This window comes from Trachinotus anak, unplaced genomic scaffold (genome assembly GCF_046630095.1).
Source record: "Trachinotus anak isolate AG129_WGS33_773 ecotype Australia unplaced genomic scaffold, CSIRO_AGI_Tana_v1 ptg000014l, whole genome shotgun sequence".
In the NCBI taxonomy this organism is placed as follows: domain Eukaryota; kingdom Metazoa; phylum Chordata; class Actinopteri; order Carangiformes; family Carangidae; genus Trachinotus; species Trachinotus anak.
The window spans coordinates 1,349,972-1,370,245 of NW_027273865.1; the positions used below are offsets into that span (position 1 = coordinate 1,349,972).

The 20,274-nt window shown below is 40.5% G+C and overlaps 1 protein-coding gene and 1 long non-coding RNA gene across 3 annotated transcripts; one reads left to right on the top strand and one right to left on the bottom strand.

Moving 5' to 3' along the window:
• The first annotated feature begins 1,251 nt into the window (after positions 1 to 1,251).
• On the top strand, positions 1,252 to 6,330 carry LOC139632262 (uncharacterized). Of its 2 annotated transcripts, XR_011693533.1 has the most exons (7): positions 1,252 to 1,407; positions 1,849 to 1,886; positions 1,987 to 2,064; positions 2,414 to 2,677; positions 4,172 to 4,258; positions 4,798 to 4,995; positions 6,194 to 6,330. It is a non-coding gene; the product is annotated as an uncharacterized lncRNA (long non-coding RNA). The 2 variants fall into 2 exon arrangements; XR_011693532.1 differs by having other exon boundaries at positions 1,252 to 1,886.
• A 2,087-nt stretch (positions 6,331 to 8,417) lies between these two features.
• On the bottom strand, positions 8,418 to 18,937 carry LOC139632261 (piggyBac transposable element-derived protein 4-like). The gene is made up of 2 exons (XM_071497099.1): positions 9,249 to 18,937; positions 8,418 to 9,122 (listed from the first exon to the last, which is right to left on the bottom strand). The coding sequence occupies exons 1-2, from the start codon at positions 9,851 to 9,853 to the stop codon at positions 8,441 to 8,443; spliced, it is 1,287 nt and encodes a 428-aa protein (XP_071353200.1). The 5' UTR covers positions 9,854 to 18,937; the 3' UTR covers positions 8,418 to 8,440.
• Between the last annotated feature and the right edge of the window lie 1,337 nt (positions 18,938 to 20,274).

The window sequence follows — 20,274 nt, forward strand, 5'->3', positions numbered from 1 at the left end:
GTTTAGACTATAGTTTAACCTTATTTGGAGTAAGGTGTGGTAAAATGTTGCAACCATGTGATACCTAGGAATATATACCCACTGTCAAGACATCCTCAGGAAATTGGTGTAGCACTACTCTGATTCACACACTGACTGTTTACTGCAAATCATTTTCTCCTCGGTACCGAGCTTACAAGAAATACTTCTGCCTGAGACATCTGAACTCATGGTGATCGTCTTTTTCTCCATCTCACAAAGACTTCCACAACACTGATAACCCAGAGGGTGATGTGCTGGAACTGGCCCATTGGTTTATGAGTAGATAGTTAATATGGCTGCTGGAAGCCTGCAGGAGGGATGATATATCAGTGACCCTGACAGTTGAGCCTTCAGCTTTTAAGTCTGTCTTGTTGGTTGCTCTATGTCTCTCTCTGGACAGCTGGTTGTTAATGCGAAAGCTGTGAATGTGAAAGCTTAGTGCAGCAATGTCAAGAAAGTCATTAAACAACATGTCGAACACACACAGACACACACACACACACACTCACACAGAATGAGGTACAGCTGGCTCAGGAGTAGGGGGTCATATCCAGCATGCTGTGGCACAGTTTCCTTGGTACTTGAATGGCTTGAACACATTAATACGTAAACCCTTACTTAAGTGAATATGTGAACCTATTCCCAAGCATTGGAATCTATTATTTATCATACCACATGACTGCAACTGACATGCAATTTGTATCTACACTGTAAAAAATGTCCGTAGAAATTACGGTAAAAAACTGTCAAATAGCAACAGTAAAATACCATAAAATCAAAAATAGTATATCACTGTAGTAAATACATTGAATTACCGTAAATCAAGAAACAGTAAATAACTTTAAATTTTACGGTCTTACTAAGTAGAAAATACAGAATTTTAATGTGAATGTTATAAAAAGTTTGCAAAATTCATGGTAAAATACCGTAATGTCACAAGCGTGTAATTACCCTAATTGACGGTATCATTCTGTCTGAATTACAGATTTTGCTGGTGTTTACGTTTAAATTTACGGTACAAAACCATTAAATCATACCATCATTTCTATAGAAAGTGGAATGTTAAAAAGTATGGTATATTTAAGACATCAGGACAGGCCGTGGTACGTGCTTATTATATCACAGTTAAGGGGCGTTGTTGGCCGCCGCCGGTATTACCGGTACCGGTAAATCGGAGCCTCCTCACGAGGGGAGGGCCATACGAGCTTTTTTCAAAATGTTCTCCTCGTCTTTCAAATCGTAGACCCTAGCTTTAACGGAGGCTAGAAATGTTGTATTTCAGTTCACCACCGTTTCTTCGCGCCCACAGGAGCAGTGTTTGTTGTTGTTCCATGTCAATACAGCTTTATTGAATTCGCGCCCACAGGAGCAGAGTCTCTTCTTCAGGTGAGCACATTCATTAACGTTAGCTAGCTAACGTTGCTAATGCTAGAAAAATGTTTAGCTGTAACTTCTGTAGCAAGTCGGTTAAGACTTTGAGGGGTTATGTGCTTCATTGCAAACTCCATAGAAATGAACCACATTGTTTATTTAAGTGCACTGGTGCCGGGTGCAAGCAGATATTTTGCAGATATGGAGCGTTTAAGGCGCATTTTTACCGGAGGCATAGTGTATCTGCTCCTACTCCCATTGGGGTTGCATGGGGTAGAAATGCTCACTAAGTATATTAGTTAGTAGTATATTCTTTTAAATTTATGTGAACATTTTGTATTCATGCATTCAATTTAATAAAACTGAAGCACATTTGAGCTTGTGTTTCACTGCATTTGTGACACTACAGAGTAGGTTGAAGGCTGGTGACAGTGTTGCTAAGATTCTCCTTTACAGTAGGTAAACTGAAGACATCCAATACATCTTTTAACATGGTAAGAGCAAATTCTCTTAATTATCTGTACACTTGTATAAATTAGCTTGTCTCTTTAACAAGTGTTAATATTTAAATATTATGCTACTGTCACCTTTCAGGCATCGCATCCAAAGTTCTATGACTGGTTATGGACTTAGAGGGAACAACTTAATGGCTTTGTGTCAGCCAGGAAAATGGTGAGTCTCTAATCCATGTAAATGCCAAAAACAAGCTGTTTTTGTTTTTAACTTTTAAAGATATTATTTCTGCTTTACTGGACAGTGGCACTAGAGATAGACAAGAAACACAGTGGAGAGAGAGGGGATGATATGTAGCATGGCCCAAGGCACAATTGAACCTTGGCCGCTGTGATATTAAAAATATGTGTTACATGGTCTTTGGCTGGCCCAGCTGCTCATGTTTTTGAGTCATTTGCTTGTAATTTGTAACCTGTGTGTTGGAAAGGGTGAAAGAGTTGATGATTTCATATTTCACTTGAGGGGATGTATATCCTGTCTTCTTATATCTCCTTACACTTTCTTTCAGGTAGTCTACTAGTGGTTGTACTTGACATGGAGTCATCAACTTCTTTGCTGGCCTACTAATCTACCCTTGTGAGTACCAGTCTTGTCGAGGATAAATAGTGATAAGTGATTGCACAGTTGACCATGCATTAATTTAACAATAGAAGGCTTTATGTTAATCTCTTTTTATAAGCACTGGTTGCCGCCCAGAAGGAGACCAGCCACACATCAAAACAATGGCTGAGGGCTGAGTCTCAGGAGAAAAACAGACCACCACACACTTCTAGTGGGTCATGAGTGATGATTGAGATGATTGAGAAGATTTATGTTTGTCCGTATGTTGTTGTTTTTTTTTTTTTTTAATTCTGCATACTCTACCTTTAAGCACAGCATAAATCTAGGCATTTCATAATCTAATTGTGATGGAAATAATGGAGAAACTGGTTTACTCTTAATAAAAGATGATACAAGGAGACTTGGATGTATTACGAAGGAAACATTTATTCAGAATCAGAATCAGAATCAGTTTTATTGCCAAGTATGTTTTCACATACAAGGAATTTTTTCTGGTGATTGGTGCAATTGATCAGCAACAGTGGGGCTCTCTAGCCTTGTTGATGAGGCTAATAGCAGATGGGAAGAAGCTATTTTTGTGGCGAGAGGTTTTGGTCCTGAAGGACCGCAGCCTCCTGCCAGAGGGGAGTGACTCAAAGAGTTTGTGTCCAGGGTGGGAGGAGTCAGCTACAATCTTCCCTGCACGCCTCAGTGTCCTTGAGGCGTACAGGTCCTGGAGGGACGGAAGATTGCAGCCAATCATCTTCTCAGCAGAGTGGATGATACGCTGCAGTCTGTTATTGTCCCTCTCCGTGGCAGCAGCGTACCAGATGGTGATGGAGGAGGTGAGGATGGACTCAATGATGGAGGTGTAGAAGTTCACCATCATAGTCCTTGGCAGGTTGAACTTCTTCAATTGCCTCAGGAAATACATCCTCTGCTGAGCTTTTTTGATGAGGGAGCTGATGTTTAGCTTCCATTTGAGATCCTGTGTGATGGTGGTTCCCAAGAAGCGAAAATGCTCCACGGTAGCCACGGGGGAGTCACACAGGGAGATGGGGGTGGGTGGGGCTGGGCTCTTCCTGAAGTCCACTATCATTTCCACTGTCTTCAGAGCGTTTAGCTCTAGGTTGTTCTGCCTGCACCAGGTCACCAGACGCTCAGTCTCCCACCTGTAGGCAGACTCATCGCCATCAGAGATGAATCCAATGAGAGTGGTGTCGTCTGCAAACTTCAGGAGCTTGACAGACTGATGGCTGGAGGTGCAGGTGTTGGTGTACAGGGAGAAGAGCAGAGGAGAAAGAACGCAGCCTTGCGGGGATCCAGTGCTGATGGTCTGGGAGTCAGACACGTGCTTTCCTAGCTTCACGTGCTGCCTCCTGTCAGACAGGAAGTCGGTGATCCACCTGCAGGTGGAGTCAGGCACGCTCAGCTGGGAGAGCTTGTCCTGCAGCAGAGCCGGGATGATGGTGTTGAAGGCAGAGCTGAAGTCCACAAACAGGATCCTGGCATAGGTCCCTGAGGAGTCCAGGTGCTGGAGGATGAAGTGCAGAGCCATGTTGACGGCGTCATCTACAGATAACAGAATTTAGTAAGTAATTTAGTAATTTAGTTAATTTATTGACACTTAATCTAGGCAAATTCAAAGATAACATAACAAGTGAGAATGATCCCTTTAACACCTTAGCCATATAATTTTTAACAAATAATTTCACCTTCTCCACAGCACGGTGCAGCTGGATAATGCAAGGCAGTCAACTTTGCAGGAATGCAGTATGGCCAGTACTCTGATTTGTTGTCATCGTTATCAGCAGTGAGTACATTTAAATAGATAGGCTTCTGAACTGATGCTGCCATTAAATGTTTTTGTTTCTTCATACCTGTCAAATACTTACATGGCCACATCAATAATTATGTCTCCCATATATGTCTACTACCCTGTTATCTGGAGTTCCTTAAGGGTAAATCCTCGGAACTATCCTTAAAAAAATCAAAATCACTGAGTCGATGTCAAATCAAAAGCATTGTGTGTTTTCAGCTGTAGCCTCCACAGTTTCTCCCTCAATCTCTCTCAATCTATTAGATCTGCTAAATCTGTTAACTGTTTTAAGCGCCTCCTGAAATCATATTTATAGGTTGGCCTTTTTATGAGATTTTTTAAACCTACTCCTCATTCACCATTTAATTGTTTTTCTGTTCCAACTTCTTTAATTAATGTTTTGTTTTTTGTTGTTGTTGTTGTTGTTGTTGTTGCGGGAAGCACTTTGCAACAATGTAAGTGCTATATAATAATAATTATCATTATTATCATTAACAATTTTTTCTTTGTTGTCTTTCTTTGTCTGGTTGCAGAGAGATTCATGCCAGTCCACAGTAAACACCTGATTGAAGACTGCTGGTGAATTTTCAAGCAGGAATGATGACAACACCTGCCCAAAGTTCCAGTTTCCTTAACATTGTACCATGTCTGTATGAGACTCTGTCCCACCTGTCTTCAGTCAAGTCTGGACCCAATGACTCAAACACCAGTCTTGTCAAGGCTAATTAGAGGTAAGCAATGGTTTAAGTCAGTGTAGCAAATGAGTAGATGCAAGCACAACTCAAACTTCACTCAATCGATCTCCCTCAAGTGCACGGTGCCAACAGCTTCATACAAACATACAGTAGAAAAAAAATCTGTATTATGGACAGAATTCAGGATTTAGGAACTGGTGACTGCTGAATGCTTTAAGTTCCAGTTTCTTGAACACCATGTCCATGTTGATAGCCCTCTTCAGCTAAGTCTGGACTCAGTGACTCATTAGTGTTGATCAACACAGGGCAAGTGATTCATGATGTTTATTTCTTCTGTGGACTATCCTTCATATGTATGGACACACACTGTCTTTTCAAGATGTCAAAACTGCCTTGTGAGTATACTGGACAAGTTCTGTTTTTCACAGAGAATGTGTATATGCAAAGAGAGGTTCTTAAAGTTTATCAATTATAGTCTGTACTTTGGTTTACAATGGGCTTAATTGGTTATTTCCTTTATAATTTACCATTTGCATTTGCTGACTGTAAAATCTACGCCAACAAACTGTAATTCCATATGTGTTGTACCATATTTTTTACGGTGAAATTCTGGCAACCACAGCTGCCAGTATTTTACCGTAAAGTTGAACTTTGCAATAAAATACCGTACTATATCTTACAGTTTTACCGTGTTTTTTCACTGATGGACTGTAATTAGGTTTACAGTATATCTGTTATTTTAAAAAGAATTTACCGTAAACAGTTTATATAATAACTGTTATTTTTACAGAAAATTACCGTAAACACTTTTATTCTATAACTGTTATTTTTACAGCAAATTACTGTTAACAGTTTTACTTCTATAACTGTTATTTTTTACAGCAAATTACCGTAAACAAATAACAGTTCTCTACTGTGAAATTTACGGTTGCCAAAACAGCATACCGTAATGTCTTATACATTGTGACTGTATTTTCTATGGTAAAATTCTGGCAACCACAGCTGCCAGTATTTTACCGTAAATTCTACGGAATTTTTTTTACAGTGTAGAAAAACTGTTACAAAATGTTAAACAAAATGTTATGTTAAAAATCATTAATCGTGAATGTAGAATACATTCCACGTGTGACTGAATCATGCAGACTACACCGTGAGTCAAGCTCAGCTCAGACCACCACATTCATCCCAACACGTTGAAAGGATGTATGACTGCACGTTTTTTCTCTTATTTCAGTCTGCCTGTCAAACTGCCACAGATGAAAGATGCTCCCGGAACCACAATGCATACTCAATCTGAACATGTTCTTTGTATGTTTTATGTTTGGTTTAGTATGTAGTATGTGTTCACACTGGAGAAGTGACCAAATTAAGTACACTCAAAACAGTCTGTATGCTTACTGAAAAAGGCTTGGCTTGTTAGTGTTCTGTTGATGACACTGTTCTGTCATTATGCAATCTAAATCATAAGGAAAAAAAAAATGTCTGTGTAGCTACAACTAGCACTTCAGCTTTTTTCTCAACATGCCACTGAAAATTCAAGATAAAAAGTCAAAATAAACTTTGGCTGTATTAGTAGTATAGCTACCTTAGTATTAGTAGTTCAGCTAACTTTTTTGATGTTTTTAACTTTTCCTGATATACAACCTTACTGCTTGTATCTATTAGCTAGCCAGTGATAAATTATTGTCTCTAACTCTTTTTTCAACACCCAATACTAACATACTTGCTTGACAGCATTGAGTACTAGCAATAGTCTTTTTGGTTGTTTACATTCATTATGGTAATCTTAGATGTATTCTTACTTGTGAATGAACCATTCCATTCTGTACTGCCCCTGAAAATGTCACACTAATAGCTGTTATGGTGTATGATGCAGTACCACTTTTACCAATGGAAGATTAAAAAAAAAACTGTAAACTTATGCATTTTCTTCAGAAAATGCATGTGATAGACGCAAGCAACAGCTGCTGCTTTTACTGTGTCAGGTGCTGTAGCGTGCTGCTCACTTGAAGCTAGACTTGCAGCAGACTCTCAGCTCTGGCAGCGAGCTTTCACCTGCTGAAGCTGCCAGCTCCATAATTTTTCTTTCATCAATTTAGTCTAATAGCACATAGATCCAGAGACGAAAGAGTTTTCCTGGTCCACCTCATGGTTTATTTATGATCATGAATAATCTCAGCACCAATAACTGTCCACACTATGGAACTATCACACAGTTTTTGATTAGTTGAAGTATTTTACCATGGTCTGTAGCGTTTGCATTTTTTGAGCTATTAATGATTTTATCCACTCCTCATTAAAAAATTAATAACTTGTTAATTACAAGAGATATATCGACAAGCTATTTACAAGTTATTGTTCATTGCTTAGTCATGTTTGACATTTTAAAAGTGGAACGATGCATCTAGCCCTCACTATCTAGGGGTAGGGGCAGCACGGTAGTGCAGTGGTTAGCACTGTCGCCTCACAGCAAGAAGCCTGAGCCCTGGGTTTGCATGTGCTGCGCATGGGTTCCCTCTGGGTACTCCAGCTTCCTCCCACAGTCCAAAGACATGCACATTAGGTCAGTTAGTGACTCTAAATTGCCCGTAGGTGTGAGTGTGAATAGTTTTTTGTCTTTATATGTCAGCCCTGTGATAGGCTGGCGACCTGTCCAGAGTGTACCCTGCCCTCGCCCAATGTCTGCTGGATTTGCAGTTTTGATAATTCATGGATGGATGGACTATCTGGGAGTAGTAATCATTTTTATTGAGCAATTCTTGTTTCAGTACCATAGCGTCTGCTTGTGGTTAATCTACATGAAACTCAGTTGTTGAAGTTTCTTATGTTTGGGAAACATACTTAAACATATGATGTGCCAAACAAGAGAGTACAGGAGAGTGGGAGGGAGAGAGAGAAGTCATAAGTAACTGATATAGAAACTTGTAGAACTGAATAGCATGTCTTGTAAATAAAGGGTTTCTTTCCACTGGGCTTTTAATTCAAAATTTTGAGTTTGTATTAACCCATAATGAAGTCCCTTAACATGGGAAATGGGAGTGACTGAAAATGAGGCTTCATAATCAAATAACGGTTTAACCAGTTAACCCTTTAACACCTGAGCCTCAAAATGGCCGCCCGGAGTCCCTTGCTTATTTTGACTATAAAAAGGTCAGAAAATGTCCTGTGAGTAAGTGCTTTTGTCCATGTCTCCAGAATACTTGGACCTTTCAATATCTGGCAGTTATTTTCAATTTACTGCATGGCCTAACACTGCAATAAGAGTTTAAATGAAGGGACAACACAAAGAGGGAATTTGATTTCAGAATAAAATGAATAACAGGATTTGCATCCTAAATCTGAAACATGAAAAGTATAGAACCATTCACAATATAATTTGTGAACTTACAATAAACTTGTAGTGCATAACAGCCATAGAAATAAAACTATATACAGGGGTTGTTCCCCCACACAGGGCAATTGCTCCTCTCTGGCTGTGGACTCAAACACCTTGGTGGTGCTGCCAGAAGCAGTTCCTCTCTGGCCGCAGACACAGGCCCACATCACACTCCTGACACTTCCAGGGAGTGCTCCTATTACAGAGCTTGCAGCGCCGTCGCCCTATGCTGGCTCTGTCAGACTGTGTGTGGCCGCTGCTCGTGGGGACAGGCAGATGCTGGTTACCCTGGGTCCTCTGTGGGCCAGTTTTCACATCAACTCCAAGGAGGTGCGCAGTAAGCTCCTCCTGGAATCGCTGACGTGTCATAGGCTGCTCTTGCAGGCTGGCACAGCGAGTCTTGTGGACCACGAATGAATTGGTCATGGCAATGTCAAGCAGATGTTGGAAGACAGTGGTGGGCCATCTCCTCGTTTTCCGGTGGACAGAGTTCGTGCCAATCATCTGGTCTGATGTGTCTACTCCCCCCATGTACTTGTTGTACTCCGTGACTGAGGTGGGTCTAGGGACAGAGATCTTCTGTTGTGGCCCATCACCTGTCTTCGACCAGGGCTCCACTGCGTCCCCACTGTAGACTGGGTGGATGGTGGAGCACATGGAGACTTCTCTCATATCCATCCACTTCACAAACAGAAGATCTCTGTCCCTGATCCACCGGATGCTGCCCCGTGGTGATCTCTTTGTGAGGACATTTTCTTGGGTGGTGGGGACACCAACTTTTCCCTGCCTGTATAAGAAGAAGAATACTTTGTCATCTCATAGTACTTGTATACACTGCATTTACTCTCTGCATTTGACACATACTATATATGATACACATCACTAGGAGCAGTGAGCAGCCATTGCACATTACCTGTAGGTCCCACAAGCTCCGAATCCCTGCTGCCTCAGGTGTCGGAAGAGGAGGGAACTGGTGTAGAAATTGTCCGTGTATATCGTATACCCAGACCCCAGATAGTCTTTGTTGACCAGTCCTGCTACGACATCATATGAGAGCCCCTTCCCTGATGCCCACTTGGACTTGCCCGTGTAAACCATGAAGTCAACCATGTAGCCGTTCATGTCAGCAAGCACAAAAAACTTCAGCCCCCACTTTGTTGGCTTGGCCTTCATGTACTGCTTGATGCTGAGCCTGGCCTTGGTCCCAACCATCCTCTCATCGACTGCAAGGTGCTGTCCTGGGTGGTAGATGGCCTTGCAGTTCACGCAAATCATCTCCATGAGTGGTCTGACTCGGTGTAGGTGGTCATAATCCTCTGTGCCCTTTTTCTTGTCATTATCCTCATTTCTGTCTGGGTCACTCAAATGAAGATTGGACAAAATGGCCATGAACTGGTCTTGGGACATGACGGTGGCGGGGAATGACACGTGGAATATTGTTTGCCGATGCCAAAAGTCACTGATCCTCGGCAGTTTCAAAACTGCCATGTAGAGCAACATGCCAATGAATTTCTTCATTTCATCAGGAGTTATATCAGTCCAGATTAACTTTTTCCCTTTCTCCAGGTTTATGGCTGCATTCCTGTTGGTGTTTTTGCAGAGGAGTCAGAAAACTGCAGCATCAAAGAAGTGGGAAAAGATTTCACCTGGTGGTGGGTTTCCCATATTGAGAGGGGGTTGGACACCCGGGGTGCGTCTGGGGTTGAACTTCAGTGGTTGAGGGACCCCATCATCAGGCTCTGCCTCAGTCTTCCACCTTTGATGCTGCGGTGAGCGGCTACGGTCCCTGACACCATCACCGGAGCCTCCAGCATCCCCACGTCTTCTCCCTCTACGGCCCTGAATATGACCTCTGATAGATAGATAGATAGATAGATAGATAGATAGATAGATAGATAGATATAACTTTATTCATCCCTGAAGAGAAATTCAATTATCTAATGGCTCATCGAAACATAAAAATGTGGTGGACACGTGCATATAATAACACACACAGAATAATTTGTTACACAAACAAGACTTGGTAACGTAACATTGCACGATTCTAAAAAAGTCACCACGCAATACAAGCGTCGATTTACACATACAATAACATAAGGAAAGTAAAAACTAGATAGAGAAAAGTTAGAGAGAGCTTCATTCATTCAGAAATTCAACTTGGAAATTCAACTCGTCTAACATTACCTTTCTTCGCCAGAAGTTGCTCCTTTGGCTGCTCGTTTGTCCTCATCATCTGTGTACCTCCGCGGAGGTTTTGTTGCGCGGGAAGGCCGTTTTGTTGACATTTTCGATCAGTATTGTGCTCTGTTACTCCACTCTACTGTCTCTGTATTTGCCGGTAACAAAGGGGCACTTTCCCGGCTTTATGGCAGGAGCGGGAGTGAAATTACCATAATGACACCTATATGCCTATAAAGCGCAAGGTCTTAGCTTTCAGAAACCGTTGGAATTTTATCGATCGCTGAAACCGTTACAGTGTTATGGTAATCCAAAGTGCGCCTGCGCAAATGTGTCGCCGACGACGCATTCGGTTTTAAAGGGTTATACATTTCAAACAGAGGGAATTCCAGAAAAAGACCTGCCTCTAATATAAACCTGGCTCAAATAAAAGTCTGTTACATTCTTGAGGTGAGGTAAATCAAGGCTAAACTATTGCAGACAGAGGCTGTCCACTGTGCAAGAGACAAAATAAAGATTTTCTATTGCTTCTAACTTTCTTTCTGAGGGATCATTTTATGAGCAAATATCGCTGAAATCACAGTTTAAGAGATAAGCAGTACACTGTACCTTTCTGATATGAGTAGGAGTGTGTGCAGTGTGCTATCATGTCTCTGTCTGATAGCGTAGTGTGACCAGAGGCTTTGTTATTGTGTGTTCATACAGTCAATCCCCTATTAGCCAGATGATAATAATGTTAATGTGGCCCCTGCTACCTCACGTTGAATTAACCACATGGATGAGATGGTGCAGCTACATATTAAAGCCAGTCTCTTTAGCAATATAACTTTAAGCTTTAACTTTCAAGTTCTGATGGCACTAACTGTTTAGTTTTAAGTTTTCTGAAGTTAAAAAATTAAGGCAAGTGGAAATTTGTGCAGTGTTCCCAGCTATAAATAAACGTGCGCATGTTGCCTTCAGTCTAAATGGGTTAATGTGGCGCCCGCTACTTTAAGTTCAATTAACCACATTCCCATTAGTTGTGGGTGAGGTGGTGAAGCAGTTAACGGTAATTCCATCAACACACAACACTGTCCACATTGAATTCTGTTCCCATAGCCAAAATATACTGTATATAATACCATATCTCCATATTTCAGTCATTTTCAGAGGTACACCATACTATAATGTTTACCCAGGAGGTGGTGTTACTTTGGTTTATCCTCAGGGAATCATGAAATTGCAGTAACATTACAACAGAGAAGCAAAAAAACCCAAAAAACAAACAAACAAAAAATAGCATCCCAAACCTTTTTAGTGCACATACACTCAGTAGTTTCCTCTTTGAAGTTTCAAGCCTGTTTGACCTTTGACCCCTGCATTGATGATGAGTGGTACTTGGGTGGTACCTTGCTCTTTAACTCCTCATTGCAGTTTGTCATTCTGTTCCTTTTCCGACAGATTGGCACTGTGCTGATTATAGCTTCTGATTCTGAAATTCCTACACAAACTACACAAACTCAAATCATAGTTTGCCACACACTTTCATCTTTTTTTGTGCTCTGAAAAGCATGAAGTTTGAAAAAAACTCTGTGCACATTGTTGTGTCAGCTTACATTTATTCATCAAGTGCTAACACCCTCTTTCTGTGTGCCTGTCTGCAGGGATCCCTGAAATGCATTACACCACCCATACATGTAGAAATATTACACCTGTGTGAGCCCACTTGTCTATTGTGTGATTTGCACACACACACACACACACACACACACACACACACACAGTTTTTAAGTCTCTGTAAGTCTTTATAAAGAAATGGAAATCAAGCTGTAAGTCATTAAATGCACAGTATGTAACTTCTCCAGCTGGGGGACTCTCAATCCAAACAATAACAAGATGGGCGACATCATGAAATAGTGTGGGATCATGGTTGTTGTTGTTCACCACCATTGCTGTAAGATTCTCCCAGTTTGTATTCCTTCAATGTCAGTCATTCAGGAGGTTTTTACCTGGAGCTGAATTATCTACAGAGGTCTCCTCCTCTCTAAAATGAAAAAGCTCGGTGATTATAACCATTAAATGCACTGAAAGCAGTTTCACATTTAAAATCAGTGTTTCGCCCACAGTATGCAGACGCAGGACATTGGCGAAGGGTCCTAAACTGCTAAACTAACTAACTAACTGCTAATTTATGAGCCACACATTCTGGAGGTTTTTACCAGCACCCGAATTATCTGCAGAGGTGTCCTCCTCTCCATAACAAACGGACCAGGGGATTAAAGCCAGTAGAAACACAGCAGTGTCACTTTAAAAATCTGTGATTTGCCGACGCTTTCCAGCAGACTGTCATGGGGGTTCTTCCCAAACTCCTGCAATGGGACAAACACAGGCATAGTCAAAGACAGTGATTTGGTGTAGTTTATTTGCCAGCCTCCTAAGGTGAAAGATAATGCAACTGTTTACAAAAATAATGGTAATAATAAATGAATAAAACTACAGATTAACATTAAATAAAGCACTCTATACACTAGGGTGCAAAAATGTCAGATTTTTTATGTCAATATTTATAATTTTTTCATATTCATTTTTTTTTTAACAATTGATGAAAATGTCAACAACAACAAAAAACAAAGCCCTATCTTGCAGGAATTTGGAAATTGATTTAAATTAAAAATCCTCATTCTACCCCTTTGACCAGATGTGCACCAAAATGTTATGTTTTTTTTCTTTCCCTGTACTTTTGTTAATCCTGCTGACAAACAAACAGATACTGGTGAAAATGTCACTAATCAGTGGCTGGAACCAAATGTAGATATGGGAGAGCAGGTAAGGTCTGAATAAAAAGTATTTTATTCGGGACGGTGAGGCAGAATGGTGGAGAGCTGGCTTTGGTTGCAGGCAGGTAGAACTGGCAGGTCGTCGTTGCCGACTCCTGGAGTCAAAAAGGAGTGGAATGAGTCTTGGGGTGCAGACAGGCAAGAACCAAGCGACTGAATAATATAATTATGATTGTAACTATGACTGAACTGGAGTGTGGTACATAAACAAACCATAGACGATTCAGCAGGAGCTAGATGCCGTTGCAGAGTCTTAACAGATGAGCAGGCAATTGCCGATATCTTTCAGAGACAAAATAAAATACACCCACTCATACCAAAGGCAGAAAAATAATAAAAAAACACACACTCACAACAAGTAGACAGGTGTTACGGAGGGGTCGTGACAGAAAACATATAATATACAATAAATACTGTTTTTACAAGCCTAAAAAACCTGTTTATCTGACAAGTACCTATTGTGACTGAATGAACTATTACTGTAGTCCACAGGTGCAAATCATGTGCGCGCACACACACACACACACACACACACACACATGCACACACACACACTTGATTTTTGTAATTTAGATTATGGATGTTGTTTGTCAGCAGGTTTTAGCATTATTTCTGCTGTTTCTGATTTTGTTGATAATTGTTACAGAGCACAGTGCTTTACACATGAAATTGTCTTCCAGCATTGCATTCTTTTAACCACAAAACCACATAACCTGTGGTTAGTCTCACAGGGGAGACTTATATGCTGGGACGAAATTTGTTGGAAACTTTGGGGGTAACCCCCTTCACTTCAAGCTGCAAGTGGCAAACAAAATAGAAAAAAGAAGGGAAAACTCATCAAGGAAACACAGTGTTGGTCTCTTAACAACAAGCTGGAGCAAGACAGAGAGGCTAATTTTAATATAAACTAAGCACAAAAAGTAAGGAAATTTGTATTTGGTAGATTATTTCTTTGTTGTAACAATGCTTCTTGGCAATAATTTTTATACCATTGGAAAGCCTGTTAATTTCCCTTTTAAATGGTGCCACATTTGTAAGGAACATGCATTTGTGGGATGAGCAGCATAGCTGAGTATGTGGGTTGCACCCATGAAAGATTTGTCAGATATTCTCTGCCAATGCCAAACCGTTTTTTTTATGTTGACTCTTGTTTGGTGTTGTTTGGTGGATTGAATGATTGAAGTCTGTAGAAATAAGACATATTGGCAATTTAACAATTCATTCATTTAACAAACAGGAGCCTCAGTAGCATGTGGAAGAACCATACACAGCCACAACAGCCTGGCACCTCCTCCTCATGCTGGTCACCCGCCTGGTCACACACTGCTGTGGGATGGCATCCCATTCTTCAACAAGCATTTGTCGCAAGTCAGCCAATGTGGTTGTGTTGGTCACTCTGGCACAAACAGCATGCCCAAGCTGATCCCACAAGTGTTCAATGGGGTTGAGATCAGGACTGCTGGCAGGCCATTCCATCCTCTCCACTCCCAAGTTCTGGAGGTAGTCTCTGATAAACCCCGCTCTGTGGGGGCGAGCGTTGTCATCTTAGAGGCTAGAGTTTGGTCCCAGACTGTGGAGATATGGGATTGCCACTGGTTGCAGAATTTCATCTCGATATCTCTCTGCCTTGAGATTACCTCCAATGATGACAAGCCTCGTTTTTCCAGTGAGGGAGATGCTGCCTCATACCATCACACTGCCTCCACCAAAAGATGTTAATCAGTCCAGCAATCACCAAAGCGTTCTGTGCGTCTTCTCCACACTTTGATGTTATGATCCAAGTGCCGTGAGCAGAATCTGGACTCATAGCTGAACATAACATTCCTCCATGTTCAGGTTCAATTGCAAGTGTTGCCGACACCAGCGCAAATGGGCCTGATGGTAAAGGGCAGTCACGGCAGGCTTCCTGGCAGCTCAATGAGACTGGAGATTGGCTGCATGCAGTCTGTTCCGGATTGTCTGGGCAGAGAGCCGTCGGGCATATCGTCCTGCAAACCTTGACAACAAATCTGTAGAGGACTGCCTATGGTTCCTAAGTGCTGACAAGATGAGGAAACGGTCTTCTTGGGGTGCCGTCTTCTTGGGATGCCCACTTTGCGGCCTGTCTCTAACATCCGCACAAGTGTATATTCTATTTAAGCAGCGTGGGCAACTGTGTTAGGCTGACACTAACAAAGACTCATGCGATTTGAGGTAAGATTAGACCCTTAATGTCCCCCATCTAACCACATTTATTTATACACATTTTGCTTTCCAGTAATTGGCCTTTGAAAGTTTGATGTCTTCATTTCCAGCCTAATGATACATTTCTGCCTGTAACCTTTTGACATGCATTAGATATCTCTTCAGAAGAGTTTGAATGTGTTTATCATGAATGTAATGAACTGCTACTTACTTAATTCTATGTTTATATGCTGTATTTGCATATTCTGATAATACATTTTCCAAGCAGTTTCTGGACCACATCCTTCTCTGTTATAATCGGTAAATATAAAATATTATTGTAGAATTAATATAATTATTTTTTCAATTGTTGTATGTTTTTCACAAGTTGCTCAGAAGTTAAACACAGGTTTTCAGCAGATTTAATAAGAGTAATTATCATGAAACCTACTAAGCACCTGAATGGACACATTTATAAAAGTAAAACAGAAAGGTGTAAAACAGCAGCTTTCTTACTTGCTAGTAGTGTTGTCCATTTAAATTACTTATGTTTTACAAAATCAATCAATTTGCCGTTATTGATAAGTGTGATTAAATGAAAAGCTGCATCGCACTGCACCTGAACCATATATCAAATTCTGTAAAACCCCAAAAATGAATAAAGAGGGGCTGGAGAGCTTTGCAACTATAATTCTCTGTGGGGTTGTCACTATTAGCATGTTTGACAATATAGAAAGCCAAAGACGATTTTAAAGCTATTCATAAGTGCAGTATTAAATGATTGTAAATGTGCCTGAACATGTATTAAAAATGGTTAATTAGTTCAATATGCACTGGAATAAAGACAGTTTTTCCCTGATGAGACTTTCCTGGATTTTTTTCTGCATTTTTCCTTTTTAAATTATTTTCTTTTTCTTTAAAATTAATTGTAGGATATTTAAAGACAGTAATGTAGTTAAGAAACCTCTTTTGCTTTGAATTATTACTATTTTCATTTTGGCTGTCAAATTCAAGCATGCATTGCACCATGTGTGAGTGTCAGCCTGTTGTAGGAACTCCATCAACATGTATGGCTGTGTTGTTTAAAGGCATAGTTTAGGTTATTTGATGTGGGGTTGTGTGAGGTAGCCATGGTAGTAGTTAGGAAAGGCAAGGAAGCCAGGAACATGGCACACTAGCAGAGTGATGTGCCACTGTGCACGGGGCAAGATCAGGCAGTTTCAGAACAGGTAAGCCAGTCCTCCCAATCATCCTCCCCAGGTCTCTCTATCATTGCCCACATGAGGATTGTAATCCCCCAGAAGAACTACAGTCCCTTTCCGGACCCCACCAGATGACCCCAAGAAGGGCAGATAATCTGAACTGCTGTTGGGTAATTAAGCACAGACAACGGTCGGAGTCTTCACCTTAGCAACTTCCAGTCGCATAGAGGCAACTCTCTCATTCGGGTCCATACATTTCCATTTCTATTTTCTCCTTGTTTATTTCATTATTGTTTTATTAATATTGTTGTTATTCCATTTTTATCTTATATTCCTTTCTTCTATGGGTATTTAATGTGTAATTTGAAGGTAAGGTACTGGAACCCTTCTATTTCCCTTTGGGATTATTAAAGTCTTATTTATCTTATCTTGGGTACATTTTTACATCAGTGAAACACATGACAGTAAGCAGTATTTAATGTTGCTATCATCCACCCCCTGTGTAAGCCCTCAGATAAGGAGAAAGTTCATGGTAACAAGGAAAGTCAATCCCACAATCTCAAAGGTTCTTATAAGTAATTTAATCTGAATAAAAGCTCAACTAGCACATGGCCTGTAGCTGAATTAGGCTGTCAGCTGACATTATCTGCTCTGCTGTCTGCTTACGTCTACTTTTTTGCTTAATTTTCTCTTAAAATACTTTCTTGGATCGTGCATGCAAGCGTGTGTGTGTGTGTTGACGTGTTTATTTTGAGTCTAATTTCATGTTCTCTCTTGTGTCCTCATTAGTAGTTATCACAGTGCTGTCATGTCAAGCAGCAACAACCTAGAAAACTCCCATAGGCACACGTGCGCGCGCACACAAACACACACACACACACACACACACACACACACACACACACACACACAAAACCCACTCTTCTTCTGCCTTTGTTTTTCTGTCATCAATATACATGCACATACTTCAGATATACACATACACATCAAAATTCAGTCCTCTTCTACTGGTACACAGATTTCTGATAGTATTTAGCCCCAATTAATCCATCAGACAGACATTAAGTTGATTGTGGAAAGTGCAGTTTGTGGTTAGCGCTCAAGATGCTCCCGGCAGTCCCTTGTGAAAATCTGGAAACTTTAGAAATGGGAAACAAATTACAACGCCGTTTCCAAAAAAGTTGGAACGCTGTGTAAAAGGTAAAGAAAGACAGAATGTGATGATTTGCAAAACATGTATCCCTCCCATCAGCAACATCCCTTCTTTGTTTCTTTCATTTGTCTGGTTGATTTTAGCACTCAGCACCTTCACTCATTCATGCATTCCCATACACTACTGATTTTACAGATTCAACATGTCCTATTTTTGTTTGGCAATGTAAATAGGTTACTTTGATAAATTATTTTTGTTGTTTGTTTTTTAAGCATGTGTGCTCTCCCTCCTTCTTTGTCTTTGAACTGTGAGCCAGTTCGTGACACCATACTTAATTAAAAATAGAACAAAAACAACATATCAAATGTCAAAATGTTGAAATGTTATTGTTTTATGAAAAATATTTCCTCAATTTGAATTTGATGCCAGCAACACATTTCAAAAAAGTTGGGATGGGGCAACAACTGGAAAAGTTGTGTAATGCTAAAAAAATAACCTTGTTGAATATCTAACAACTAATTAGGTTAATTGGCAACAGGTCAATAGATGATTGGGTAAAAAAGAGCCTAACAGAGAGGCAGAGTTTCTGTGCAGTGAAGATGGGGAGAGCTTCACCACTCTGTGAAAGACTGTGTGGGCAAATAGTGCAACAGTTTAAGAATAATGTTCCTCAACGTAAAACTGCAAAGAATCTGGTAATTTCAGGCTCTATGGTTCATAATGTCATTAAAAGATTCAGAGCATCCAGAGAAATCTCTGTGCTCAAGCGACAAGGCTGAAAACCAATATTGGATGGCTGTTATCTTTGGGTCCTAAGGCAGCACTGCATTAAAAACTGCACAGGCTCACTGCATGGACTCAGAAACACTTATGAAAACTATCATCTGTGAACACAGTTTGTTACTTCATCCATAAATGCAGGTTGAAATTCTACCATGCAAAGAAAACATATCTAAACATGATCTAGAAATGTCACCAACTTCTCTGGGCTCAAGCTCATTTAAGTGAAATGGAAAACTGTCATGTGGTCTGATGAATCAAAATTTCAAATTCTTTTTAGAAATCATGGATGCTGTGTCCTCGGGGCAGGAGAGGGACCATCCAGCTTGTTATCAGTGCACAGTTCAAAGGCCAGCAACAGTGATGGTAGGGGAGGCATTAGTTTCCATGGCTTGGGTAGCTTGCACATCTGGGAAGGCTCCACTAATGCTGTATGGTATTTATAGGTTTTGGAGCAACATATGCTGCCATCCAGACAACATCTTTTTCAGTGACAGCCTTGCATATTTCAGCAAGACAATGCCAAACCACATTCTGAGAGCATTACAACAGCATGGCTCCATGGTGGAAGAGTACGGACACTAAACTGACCTGTCTGTAGTCCAGACCTGTCACCCACTGAAAACATCTGGAGCATCATGAAACAAAAAATACGACAAAGGAGACCCCGAACTGTTGAGCAGTTGAAATCCTGTATCAGGCAAGAATGGGACAACATTTCACTTTCAAAACTCCAGCAACTGATCTTCTCAGTTCCCAACCAGGGGCGTTACTAGACATAAAGCTCTACTGGGGCACAGCCCCCCCTCCCCAATACCCATATCATTTTTTATGAAAGCTTGCTGCATATGCATATGCATATGTGACATTATAGGCTATGTGTTTAACCAGCTGCCATTGCTCAGCTCATTATTATTGCCACTGTCATAAAAAAGCAAAGCACTGGTTAAGGTAAAAATGCAAAGATACATCCATGAATGTATCAGTCAATCAATGTAATCAATCACTTGACTGTGACTCACTTTGGAAGCTTGTTCCTGTCTTGTCCCATTGTGGACCCCAAGTTTGGAGCCGTCTCAACACACTGAATAACCGTTCACAATGCTAGAAAGACCATAGAAATGGACAAGAAAAGGGCAGCCAACTACTACAAGAAGTCTGTTTAAAATTTTATCTGGAATTAAATAAATGTTAAATACCTGGGCATAATTTCTCAAGTTAGACAGCAAATTCTTTTGGGCAGTGATGAAGTTTGGTCATGGCAAACACAGCAAACATTTAAAATGAAAGGAAGCTTCTGTATTTCTCAAATTTAAAATATGGACTTGAGATAAGGCCATGGGTGCTCTGTTGAAAAGTCCTCTGCCTCATCCTTATCTAGAATAGCCATCGTTAGGACACCGCCAAGTTCAAACTGAGCTGTTCAAAAAAGCAGCAAGCACAACTTGACCTACAGTCAGCTGTGTTTGGTTTTTCTGCTGTGACAAAAACAACATATAGCCTTTGACATTCTTGAAAATAATAGAAAATTGATTAGGTGGTATGTGTAAAGAACTGGTCCTACTGTGTTTTATTTTAAAAATAACTGGAGGAAGTAGTTCACAATTTTGTCCAGAATACATGATGGGTTAATTAAACATAATTATT

Excerpts from the sequence above, each read along its gene's own strand:
- LOC139632261 (XM_071497099.1), bottom strand. The coding sequence starts at position 9,853 with ATGAAGAAATTCATTGGCATGTTGCTCTACATGGCAGTTTTGAAACTG. Across the intron at positions 9,123-9,248 it reads GGAGCTTGTGGGACCTACAG|GCAGGGAAAAGTTGGTGTCC; the intron begins GTAATGTGCAAT and ends CTTCTTATACAG.